Here is a 13222-nt window from a genome sequence, read left to right as displayed (position 1 = left end):
GTTGAATTACTAGAGCAGATCAGTTAAAAACTGATGGCAGGGGGAAGGGGAGCATGGATGGGGGAGGGAAGGACGGAGGGGTGCGCAGAGCTGAGGGGCGGCTGCGGATGCTCCCTGCGCCTGCCGTGCTGTGCATGTGCAGGCTCTGGCGGCGGCTGCGGGCCGGCCGGCTGGCGTCAATTTTCTGGACGACCAACAATGGCTCAGCACGGTGTCCCAGTACGACCGGGAGGCGGACAGTGGAACCGATTCCGAGACGATGATTATTTCCGCACTTGGAGTCCAGGAAAGGCCTTCGATGGGGCTCTGGACCCAACTAAAGACCCGTGCTTAAGGCTGAAATGTAGTCGCCACGAAATGTGCATTATTCAAGGTTCTCACACCGCAGTCTGCGTTGGTCAGCGGAGGCTCACGCACAGTATGAAAGAGACAGGAGTTGGGCATAAGCAGTGGAGGGGTCCCCCGACATCCACCTGCCAGCAGTGCCCGTCTCTACCAGCCCCGTCTGTGGTTCAGATGGACATACCTACTCTTCTCAGTGCAAACTAGAATACCAGGGATGCATCTTAGGAAAACAGATCTCAGTCAAGTGTGAAGGACGTTGCCCGTGTCCTTCGGATACGACCATGGGCTCAAGCAGGAATATGAAGAGAGCCTGCAGTGACCTGGAGCTCAGGGAGATGGCCAGCAGACTGCGGGACTGGTTCAAGGTCCTGCATGAGAGTGGGGGCCAGAACAAGAAGACGAAAGCATCGCTGCGGCCAGAGAGAAGCAGATTTGATACCAGTATTTTGCCAATTTGCAAGGATTCACTCGGCTTGATGTTTAACAGACTTGATACAAATTACGACCTGCTCCTGGACCAGTCGGAGCTTGGGAGCATTTACCTGGACAAGAACGATTGGTGTGCGGAGGCCTTCTTCAGCTCCTGTGACACATACAAGGACAGCTCCATCTCCAACAACGAGTGGTGCTACTGCTTCCAGAGACAACAAGACCTACCTTGCCAGATGGATCTCGGCAGTATTCAGAAGCGGCTCGGGGTAAAGAAGCTCCTCGGACAGTACATCCAGATGGTTACTACAAGCCAACGCAGTGCCACGGCAGAACTGGGCAGTGCTGGTGTGTGGACCGATATGGAAGGGAAGTCGTGGGGTCCAGGAAGCACGGTGTTGCAGACTGTGCTATTGATTTTGAGATCTCTGGAGATTTTGCAAGTAGAGATTTCCGTGAATGGGCTGCTGATGACGATGAAGATGACATTATGAATGATGAAGATGAAATTGAAGATGATGATGAGGATGAAGGGGATGATGATGATGGTGGTGACCAGGATGGATACATCTGATGGATGAGACCTGAGAGCAACAAATTCTACGTTTCTTTTATTTACCAAGTGATCCCCTACTGAGGAGTACCTTCTTGCCCCAAAACAAAATGATTCTAAAACTCACTTAATATTTTGTATAATTATTTCAAATATTGCAAGTAAAGTCATAGAACTTTATGTGTAGAGAAGTATCATTTACTTTGAGTTTTTATATGAAAAAGAGAACACATATGGACTCTAGCCAGACAAGAGAAAGTTATGAAGAGCTACTGACCTATGTGAGTCTGCCACAAACAAAACAACCAGTGCTTGAGGTCATATATGATACTTTTATGGGAGAAATTTTAAGTTGAATCTACAATAACATACTAGGATTCTAAGTTATTCTAATAACATGACCTGGATTCTAAGGATTTTATAAAAATATGCATGACCTTAATTGCAGTTTCCAAGTAGACTCTTCCCAGAGCTGGAGTGATTTAGAGGTGAGTGAGGGAATAGCACAAAGTGAGAAAAACAAAGTCACCATCCTGGAGACTTCCACCATGTTTGTATGTTTTTAGTTATGAAGTTTTAGTGATGTTTTTAGTTATGAAGTTATTCTGGATGTGACCAGATATCTTACAAAATGGCCAGTAGGGAAAAACCATGGATTTTGAAAGTTAAAAACATAGTTGTCCTTTCTAATTTTTATTTTAATTTGGACAGCAGTCTCATGTTGATTTGTTTGATGATCTTAACCAGCATGATTTCTTTATCTTTCTAGGTTTCTTTATCTTTCTGACCAGCAACTTAGGGTGCAGAACTTAAAGTAGAAAGACAAAGGGAAAGATTCTTTTAAACCATATTTTTACAAAAAGTTTGTCATTTGCCCCAATATCAAACTTAAAAATCTTCATTCTTGTTTTATTTCCTATGTTAGATAAATATTTGCATTTTTTTTGTCTTTTTTTTTTTTTTTTTTTTTTTTTGCGGCACGCGGGCCTCTCACTGTTGTGGCCTCTCTCTTTGCAGAGCACAGACTCCGGACGCGCGGGCCCAACGGCCATGGCTCACGGGCCCAGCCGCTCCGCGGCACGTGGGATCTTCCCGGACCGGGGCACGAACCCACGTCCCCTGCATCGGCAGGCGGACTCCCAACCACCGCGCCACCAGGGAAGCCCAAATATTTGCATTTAATCTAAGAATTATGCCATTTTTGTTACTAGTGTCGAAACTTAGAGAACATACTGTATGGTGCCTTGCAAAATAGAAATAGAAAGGTTTCAGCATGCATCCCCACATAGGACATTAGGCCATAGAAAGGCACACCTAATCACAAATTAATACCAGTCCCGGTACTGCTGCTGGAATGAAGAAAATAGAATACATTCTTTCTTTTTTCTACTGTTACATAGTTACCATGTGGACATGTTTATGATTATTGTGTGGAGTAGCATTTAAGATTTAACTGCAAAAAAATGACTTTAGTTGCTGTATTTAAGTTAGCATGTTAATTAATCATGTAGCCCTTCTGGTACACCATCGCTTTTAAGGATATCAGACCTATGGTTTTGAGACCATAATAAAAGTGGAAAAACCTGTTGGGTGTTACACACTGGTGTCACCATTTAAACAGTGGGTCAGCTGGTTTCCCAGTATACAATCCACTGAAATAAAGTTGTTGGAGTCTTTCCATTTGATTTATATACACTAAGAAAAAATATTAAATGTTAACTTTATGTAATATTTAAGGTAAAATGCATTTTCTTTTTTACTGTTTATGTATAGTTTACAAAATAAAGAATCTTGAAACCAAAAACAAACAAACAAAAAAAAACCTGATGGCACGGGGACATTAAAAAAAAAAACTTTCAGAGTCAGGAGATGTCTGTGATGTTAATATCCATTTACTTTGTAATTTTGTACAAGTAGATTCCTCTTTCTTTATTTCACTGTCCAAACCTGCAAATCGTACCATTCTGCGACTTATGAGACTCTGTCTGAGGTAACTGGTGGTATAATTCAAAACTTGGAGGAACAGTCAAGCATGGATAAGACTGGAAGAACATATAAAAATTGTTCTACACTACCATATTCATTTACCCTGCTTCAAACTTTATACTTGTTCTCCTGCTCATGGCACTGACTCTCCTTCCATCCCCACTTGCAGATATGATTTAAGTCCCATAGAAGGTAGGTAATTCAAAAAATGAAGGACAACGCAAAATGATGTCACTTTTTGTACCACTGCCTAAGCAGTTTTGGGCTATTACCATCTGTAAAAGTTTGAGAGTTGGGGAAAGGCATGCACTAACTGCTAGGAGAAAGGTCAAGGAAGAACTATCTTGGTAAGATGCTAAGTTTACCGTGAAGATTTCATCTTCTTCCACTGGTGTCTAATTTCCCCAAGAATTAGTCACCTTGGATCATGGGCCAGTCATCAATCATGATTTTGGGGGAGCACATGGGCTTTGTATGCTGAATACTAGAGAGTTGAGACTTTACCCTAAAAGCAATGGGAAGCTACTGAAGGCCTTTAAGTAGACTAGCCTCATGATTAAACTCAAGTTTTAAGAAGGTCACTGAAGCACCCTCTGGAAGATAAATTTGAGGAAGGCAAAACTGGAGGAAGAGAGACTAACTTGGAGGCACTGGGTGATTAAAAACCCCAGCTGAGACACTGACAGTTGAGATGGACGTTGCCTCCACCTTACGGCTCTTGCGAATAATGTCACTATGGACATGACGGAAATGACGTTTTGCGCGCTCCTTCCGCAGTTCCCAGTTCATTGAAAAGGGACGACCGGCAAGAGTGGCTTTCATCCGACTGCGGTTGCGCATGCGTGCACTCTCACTCGCCTGGAGGCAGTACTTCCTTGCCCCTCCTCATACGCCTTGCGCAAAGGTGTGGCTTTGTTGTATACTCTGGGCTGCTTGACGGCCAGGAGGTGGTTGAACAGTCAGTAGTATCTGCGATGAACATGGGAAAAGACTGAGTTAAAATAATGCAACTTTCCCGTCCCCACTGCACTGAGGGCCCTGCAGAGATTCGAATTTACATTCTCCACTTGTGCTTGGACGCGCATTCAGACGGGGACACAACACACAGTTCCCAAAACCCCAACCACGGATTAAGTTACAAGCAGGCACGCAGCTAGGAAATGGAGTAAATAGTAGATCAAGGAAGAATTATTCTGTTAAGGTGATAAGTTTACCGTGAAGATTTCGTATTCTTCCACTGGTGTCTAACTTCCCCAAGAATTAGTCACCTTGGATCATGGGCCAGTCATCAATCATGATTTTGGGGGAGCACATGGACTTTGTATGCTGAATACTAGAGAGTTGAGACTTTACCCTAAAAGCAATGGGAAGCTACTGAAGGCCTTTAAGTAGACCAGCCTCATGATCAAACTCAAGTTTTAAGAAGGTCACTGAAGCACCCACTGGAAGATAAATTTGAGGAATGCAAAATTGGAGGCAGAGAGACTAACTTGGAGGCACTGGGTGATTAAAAACCTCAGCTGAGGCACTGACAGTTGAGATGGACGTTGCCTCCACCTTACGGCTCTTGCGAATAATGTCGCTATGGACATGGGTGTGCAAATATCACTTCAAGACCCTGCTTTCAATACTTTTGGAGTTATACCCAGAAGGGGGATTGCTGGATTATGTGGTAATCATATCCTTAATTTTTTGAGGAACCTCAGGGACTTTTTCAATTATGATGTTAGGTTTAGAGAGGCTTAAGTGTACTGGGGACTTGGCCTTATACAAAAGACGGTCCTACAGGGTGAGCTAGGTGTATCTCCAGAGAAACAGAATGAAGAGAGGCAGCATAAGCAGGACATTGAGGTGTTCCCACCAGATGCTTTCTGTTTTCTCTATGAAGCATGAGAGGGCAGCTGAGAGCAAGAGGGAATGTGTTAAAGTCTTGTCTTGAGAAGAATGACTTGAGAAGTCCTGCATAGCAGCTTGGAGGAGAGGGAGAAGCAGTCTGACAAGGAGATGGTTGGAAGTTTTCAGGGACCAGGTCAAACTAGAGGACATGATTCTTCAGGGATAGCACTCTGTATGTAACCCAACGGTCTGAATGTAAGATGGGTCATCCAGATGGATGCTAAACGTTAGTGAATGTGGAGGCCTGACCAGGAGGTCAATAGACAACAGGAAAATGGAGGGGTATCCCCAAATGATGGCCAAATCAATGCATAACAAGTGCATATGGATAGAATACCAAAAAACACAAGTAACCTTTTACCTGAGGAAGCACTTAGGTAATTTGCTTTATCTAGTATTTTGGGCAGATTCATTGCCTCTAAATTTTTTTTTAATCTATTAGAATGTATAGTATGTGCATGGTTTGATTGTTAGGACTTTTTTTTTTAAATAAGGGAACTTCTCACCATTCAAGTACTCACAGCCTTAGATACTTGCAGAGACCAAGAATTGGGTCCTCACAAGACTGGAAAAGCCAACTGCTTCTGTAACCCCAAAGAGCAGGAGATAAAACTGTCACCCAGAGCCTTTCCCACTGCCAGGCAAATGAACCAGCCCAGGCAGAGGTATCAGAAAAAGCACTGGCCTTTGTGCCCATACCTATTGTTTCACATGGACTCAAAATAGCTGGATGTTAAAATAAGAGAGAGAGGAATGTGCCAGGAACAAAAGGCGGTACATAGAAGGGGAGAGGTGGTGGACTTCAAGAACTATATCGAGGAAAGAAAGACCTTTTGGTGTGGGGTAAGAAAATTGGAGATGGAAGTCCACTGGGATGATTCCCTCTCTTTTCTGGAAGGGTACCACCGAGTTGACCTTCAGCTTCCTTCTAAGGCAGGTGATGTAGACATGCCATGTGTGGAGCCAAAAGCATCACCACTCCTGACTAAGGTGCTGAGGTGTCTGTAATGCCAGGGATAACAGGGGTGTGGAGAAGATGAAAGCTATAATTGCTGGAGCTAGGGTGCCATGGGGTAGAGGAAGGCATCTCACATTATTGAATATAAGTTTGTCAGTGGCAAGGCAGTTGGGTGAGTGCTGCTATTTGCAGGTGGTGAAGCCATGTAGACACTCCCTAAAAATATGGATCACATGGTCTTGGTGGCTGTCAGACTATACGGGGAAGGCAAACTTGAAGGACCTTGAAACTGGTCATTAAAACCTGGGAGCGAAAATAAGGCTATGGTCAGAAACCGTGTAAGTTCGTCTACTATGAATATATAAAATCTGGATAATAAAAGTGTTTGCTGTGACAGGTGTGGTTCATGGTACCTACAGGGGTTGACCCCTGTCATCTTAGGAGGCTGTTTCATGTGAAAACAGGATATTAGAGATGACCTCTCAAGTGATCATATCCACAGGGTGTGTTCTATGGTCAGGAGGGAGTGCAACAGTGACCTTAGGATGCCTTCCCAGATTCGAGCTTGTCCCAGAAAACTTGCAGTGACATAGCTTCAAAATACATAAAGCAAAAATTGAAAGAATTACAAGCAGAAATAGACACATCCGTTAAAAGAGTGGTACATATGAACATGTCTCTCAGCAACTGACAGCTCAAACAGCCAACAGCTTAATAAGAATTTAGAAGTTCTGAGCAACATGTGAACAAACTTGATTTAATGGATAAATCCTGAACCCTGAAACCAATAATTATATAATACACATTATGGTCAAGCATATCTGCAACATGTATAATAAATGTAATATCAGACAAGGTACATCTCAAAAAAATAACACAGTCCAGCTCATGCAGACAGTCTAGAAGCCACAATCGATAGGAAGTAGGGTGTCCTAGGAAAATGAGTTCAGCGAGATATTAAACAGGAATTGAGTAGCAACATAGATCATCTTCAGGGACATGGTTCTTATGGGTTCTTTGTCTATTGGACTACAGACAGGAAAGCAAACTCGGTTGGCCTTGAAACTTGTGACCAAACTCTTGGAGGAAAAAAACTGGAACTGTGGTCAGAAATCATGTGAGAGAGTATTCTGTGAAAGCAGAAAACCTGATTTACCAAACGTAACAGGGGACAGGTAAAAGAGATGGCTGGTGCCATCTTGCTGAAGTTGTTGCCTATGAGAGTGGTGATCATATTCTAGGACTGTTTTGTGGCCAAGAGAAAGTACAACGGTCCCCTAGGATACCATCCTGGCCAACCTGACACAGTTGTTACAGGAGGTGACAAAATGTACTGTGTCCTTTTTGACATGACGAGGGTGGGGGGCTCAAAGATCCCTGAATCTTGCTCTGTCCTGGGGTGCATTGGCCACCAGGGGTTCATATCATGACACTGACACCACCAGTACCTCTCCTTATGGAGAGGTACAGCCATCCCCTAGTCTCCATAAGGCCCTCTAAGCTTTGTGTCATGTCCACAATCGCACCTCCTTCCTACCCCTTTACCATCAAAAGTAGCTTTAGTGTTCCCAGGGGTGCTGACATAAGTCCTGGCCAGCTGCCAGGCTGGCCACGGGCTCCAGCTACTGCTCTTTCGTACCAGATGGACAGATTTGCTTTTCAGGAAGGAAAACTCGAGAAACACCATTCAGTATCCATAACACCAGCTACTGATAAACTTAGACCTTGAATTAAAGTCTTAATACCTCTATTTAGTGTTTTTGCCCAGGGTCTCATTCTTTCCTTTCTTTCTTTTTTTAGTATTAAATGGGAAGAAACCTACCTAAGTTGTAGAGTTATTCTGAGATTAATGAGATTAATTAGTGTGGAACCTAACCTATCTTAGGAGACCTATTCAATTTATGGAACCTATGATTTTTGTATTGTTTTTTATCATTATTAAGCAGCTGTATAAAGAAATGATGGGCTGCTCCCTGCTGCCCCCTGCAGCACAACAGAAAGTCAGAAGCCTCGCATGATTTCTGAATACCGTGCCAGGGACCATGAGACGATTCAGGTTCCTTGTCCAGGAAAAAAAAAAAAAAAGTGAAAAATTGAAAGCAGCAATGCCTTATAAAGAATGGAATCTGAAAAATATGGGATGGACCCTATCAACAGAATTCACAGATAAAATCTGCTCTCTCAAAGGGAACTGGCAGGCAAGTTTGTCCCTTCAACCTTATGCATAGTTAAGAAGCATGTAGAGGTATGGAAGTAGCAACCCTTCTCCCGTGTAGCCTTTGGGGACTCAGAAATTCTAGTATTTTGAGAAACAAGCAATGCAGTCCAGTGAGTCAGAGAAGAAGGTATCTATTCCTAAAAGAAAAGGCTTTCATATTCATGCTCTTTCACTTCTCACTTCTGCTGTCCCTGGTGTGCTGTCCCTGGTGTGCCATTATTGTGTTGCATACAGTATGATAGGCAGACTGGGCCCCCTAAAGCAGACCTGAGACTGAGAAGAGAGTGCTCCCATCACAGGGCTGGATGTCATTTTGCCATCCTACCTAAGATGTATCCTTACCTGAGTGTAGAGACCCTGGTTTACTTTGCAAAGGATGTTTTGAGGTGTCACAAGAGCTTCCCTTTTTGGTATCCCGCCTTCAACGCAGCACCATCTCTTTACCCTTAGTGGGATTTACATTCCACTAAATGTATATTTTATCTCCTCTTTGTGTTTCTCATTTCTTAGATGCAGTATATACCTCATGAAATTTTTCACTCAGTCTCCAATATTTTTGATAGCCTGCTCAGAAGTGTGCCCATATGTGGTTAAGCCCTAGGTATATGATAATGAATAATGCACGGTAACCTTCTTACAAGGCACTCATCCTAGTGGGAGATATTGTTACGTTAAAACTGATCATTTTTAACAAAAGACAGTAGTAACTGGAATGACAGGGGTTCCAAGGAATCTCTGTGGCTGACGTATATTAGAGGAGTTCCATGATTATTTGTTGGATGAATGGATCGATGACAATATATCCAGGGTATTCCAGGAAGACAGAGAACGGTTCTAAGCTGTCCTTGGGACGTGGTGGGATCTGCACAACTCCTGAAGTGAACACACCTTGGGCGAAGGTTGGAAGCTTCTCATGCATTGAGTTCCCAGGAAAATCCTGGGAATTTTGATTTAATATTGTTCACAGGTAAGGGTAGGGAAATAATCATTCTGTTAACTGCTGAGTCTGGATCATATGAGACTTAACCAGTACTATACCAGTTGGGCTGTGTGTCGGGTGGTGGGGTGGGGGGATGCATGCGTGCCTGCCTGTGAGTCCATGTTTAAGAGAGAAGATGCCTCCCCAGACACACCAGGGGCAGTTCAAGTGATCTGAAATCGGGCCAGATTTAAAATCACCTCCTCCTTGGAAATTATCAACCCTACCCTTCTGCTCAGCCTCGGGGCCGTGATGGTTTATGGTTAAACTCTGTCATCTTTTATTTCAGAGGCACTTGAGTTTTACTATGTGGGTGACCTTAGGCAGGTTTCTGAAGCTCACTGAGCCTTGGTTTCCTTACTTCAAAAGTGGAGGCTATAGTCACACTTGCCTCACCTACTTGTTACTATCATTAAGAATGACGTAATCAGCGAACATATGAGCTCTTAGCACAGGACCTGGAAGCTAGCGAATGCTCAGTAAATTCTAGATTATTCAGATCGCCATGGACTTTGCAGACATAGCGCAGACTGAGGCTCTGAGATTATTTTCTGCAGCAGTTCCTTTGTTCCACATCTGCTGAGGGAGAAGGAGGCCTGGGATGCGTGAAGGAGAGAAGTAGGCATAAGTTAGCCCTGATACTTGTGGGTCCAGCTGCAACTTCCTGGTGCTGTGCTGAGCTAGTGCTGCGGTTGGGTATAGACCCCAAGTCATGCCTGTCTTGCTGCAGTGTGTCATAACTCTTCCTCCAGGGAAGCTCTGAAAGCTCCATTAAGCAAGCACAATACCAGGGTGTTATAGCCAAGACTTTGGGCTTTAGAGGCAGCAGCGGTGGGTGTCAAGCAGAAAAATGGACTGAGCCCATGGCTGGTCTCTCTGTATAGTCACTGTTCTCTCTTTCCATTCTTTCCTTCCTTTGTCTTTATTTACTCTTTCGTCACACCCCGGTTGGGGCTGCTGAGTATGTTGATGCAGAACTCACTAGGAGTTCTGGAGCAGCCAGAGAAGAGGTAGGGATGAGACGGGTGATGATCCTGTCCTGCTGACCTGGTGCTGACCCTGTTCTGACTCAGCCACATCTACAGGAGATTTCAGGGGTCTGGACACAAGTATCACCAGTAGATTTCTCTGAGAGTGGCTCCTGTGGTGCTTGGTGTCACGGGGCACCCTTTGTTCTGACCACAGGCCCACCAGCGGCCCTAATCACTGCCATGAGAGGGAGCCGTTTGGGATGTGATGAGCGACTTGCACTGCTTCATCACTCCTATGGAAACAGCTCTTTCAGTGTTTACTCTCATCCCCTCATTGGATTCGTATTGGGTCCTATGGGGGCTGGGCCAGGAGGCAAACCTGAGTAAGGGATAGAGTCCTCTCTTCAGAATCACCACTTGCTCTTAGTGGGCCAAGCTGGGCTTCCTGGCTCTTTCTTCCTTAGGATGTCATTGCCTAGTATCCTTTACAGTCCCTACATCAAATAGTCCTCTGAATGGAAAGAAATGGTATCTCACCGTGACCCAAATTTTTTATTGCCTGACTCACTTTGAGGTTAAGCATCTTTTTCCACGAAGGGTGGGGTGTGTGGGAGGGGGGCAAGGAGGCCATTTCTGCCAGTCACCGCACACACTCAGCAATGCCTGGAATGCAGCAAGGGACACAATTTAATCTCATGGTAGTAGGATACCTGCTACATTATCTTACTTCCCTAGAAAAGAGAATACTGGGAAGCAACTTAAGTGCTAAGCGTGATTAAACATGGGTCGTGGAATTATGGGTGATTTTTTATTCATTCTGGTAACCTTCCCCTACTTTCAATGTTTTCTTTGGTGAGGATGTCAAGTCCATATGGTGGGTTAAATGCAAAAACAAGATCTGGGATGAAGGGCTGGCAGTGCAGGTCAGAGAAGACTGAGTGAACTGGCTCAGGAAGCATTGCCTGAGGCCATTCCCTGAGGTACAAAAGAAGTTAGAGAGAGAAACCTTTTGGGCCTTGACCCTGAACCGTCAGGTAATAATTCATGACCCTCAAACTATTTGTGCCCCCATTGGCTTCCCTGTGCACCTCCAAATTGATGAAATCCCATACCACAGATACCAGGGGCCCGGATTTCCAACGATTCATTTGTTAGAATGTTTTGACCTGACCAGGGCATTTTTCAGGTGGTTCTGGGGATCGGTCCTCTAGGCAGCATCCTCTTAGGTGGAGAAGGCTCGGAGATGTCACAGTGCCATTGAAGGTATAGCCTCTCCTGTATTTCATACTCCACTTCCCCATCCTGGGTTAGCAGTGCAGGCTGTGGGAGCTAACCCAAGTAGGGAGGGGACAGTCATACTGAATAGGCTGGAGGAGGGAACCTTGGAAGTGCCTTGGATTCACCTGGACAGAGAAAACCATAGATGCATGGATACAAGGGTGATGATTGTTGTTATCTAGAAAGGGCCCAGTAAGTCGGCTCACAGCTTCTTTTTCTGGAGGGCAATATGGATGTGCCAGGATAGAAGTAGTTGTCATCACAGGTCTAATAGTCTCAGTGGTGGCTGGTGATTGTATTTCTTCTCAGAGGGTGAGCTGTAGAACGAGAATTTGGCATTGACCAGACAGACACACCTGCCATGCTGTTGGTAGAAAGTGTAACAATATACAGAGTATTTGTGGATATGACTGACAGATATGCCTTATTCAAATGTTGGCATGTACAAGGGGTAAGCTGACTTAGAGAGACATCATCTCTTGCCATCAAAAGCTGGGTTAAGGAAAAAAAATCTGTGGCCGTGGTCATGTAACATGGGGCTCGATCCCCCCAGAAGCAGAAGCCTTTATTAAAAGTATAATCTGATTCCTGTTTGACTAGGGGCAGAGAGAGTGAAGTGCAGCGAGAGCGAGGAGACTGTGGGAGAGGAAGGCAGAGAGTTAACCAGGAATTACATCCGATAGATAGTCCTTTACAGGCTAAGGACTGGGCTTTTACTCTGGTTGAGATCAGAAGCCGTTGGAGGGCTTGGAGCTGAGGAATTACACAGCTTATAAAATACATCAACACAAAAGAAAATCAAAGTTAAAAAAATACGTTGGATGAGGAAATCAAGGCCAAATTAAAATGAGGAGGGAGGTCTAATCAGATGACTGATTTCAACACAAAGTGCATGCCATAAGGCTCTATACATTTACTGCCACTTGGCCACAGATGTGGATCTAAGTTTTCTAGCTGCCCAGATGGAAAGAGGGAAAGGTGATCGTCAGCAGGAGTCACAGTAACCCTGAGTTCAAACCTGAACTAACTGTGCGGGAGGAGCAACCATGCTTTTCCCTGAGATGAGTTTCTCCCATGAGTCATCCTAGGGAGGTTACTGTATGTCGAGTGAACTTCGTCTTCAACGTTGTCCTAACACCAGACACAACAGGTACATTCATGGAGATATTTTTTTACAACACCCTCAGTGTGAGCACAGTTAGGCAAAAGTAGTTTGTTTCCTTAAACCTCACCACCACCACCACCACCAAATTGTTTGTGAACAATGTTCATTTATTTATGGGTGTCTCCCGGTGTTTTGTTTGTTTTGCTGTTTGGTGTGCTATTTATTGCCTGCTTTTGTTCCTTAGGGTTTTTACCCTTTGCCTCTTATGTGTGTTAGAGATATTTTTCTTTGTCTTGGGATTTTGTCAATGATGGTACAACCATATGGGGGAAACTGAGGAAATACACAATTTTGTGGGGCACATTAACATCTCCCTCTCATTCTTCACTGGATCCAAAAAAGTCAAGTAAAGATGGAGGATGTTGGTAATGTATATTTATTCATTCAACAAACATGCATTGAGCACCTACTACTAGCCAGTCACTACAGGGATAAATTAGTGAA

The 13222-nt window shown here is 44.2% G+C and overlaps 1 protein-coding gene across 1 annotated transcript; it reads left to right on the top strand.

The window, feature by feature from the left end:
• Window positions 1-420: 420 nt before the first annotated feature.
• Window positions 421-1348, top strand: LOC308608676 (testican-3-like; the record flags this gene model as incomplete). Its single annotated transcript, XM_081221967.1, is given in 3 exon segments — window positions 421-496; window positions 499-1065; window positions 1068-1348. Coding segments are annotated over 3 exon segments (924 nt in total).
• Between the last annotated feature and the right edge of the window lie 11874 nt (window positions 1349-13222).

The sequence above is a fragment of the Mesoplodon bidens genome (genome assembly GCF_964165515.1).
Source record: "Mesoplodon bidens genome assembly, chromosome: X".
NCBI classification, from domain to species: Eukaryota; Metazoa; Chordata; class Mammalia; order Artiodactyla; family Ziphiidae; genus Mesoplodon; species Mesoplodon bidens.
This window is presented reverse-complemented; position numbering and strand designations above follow the sequence as displayed.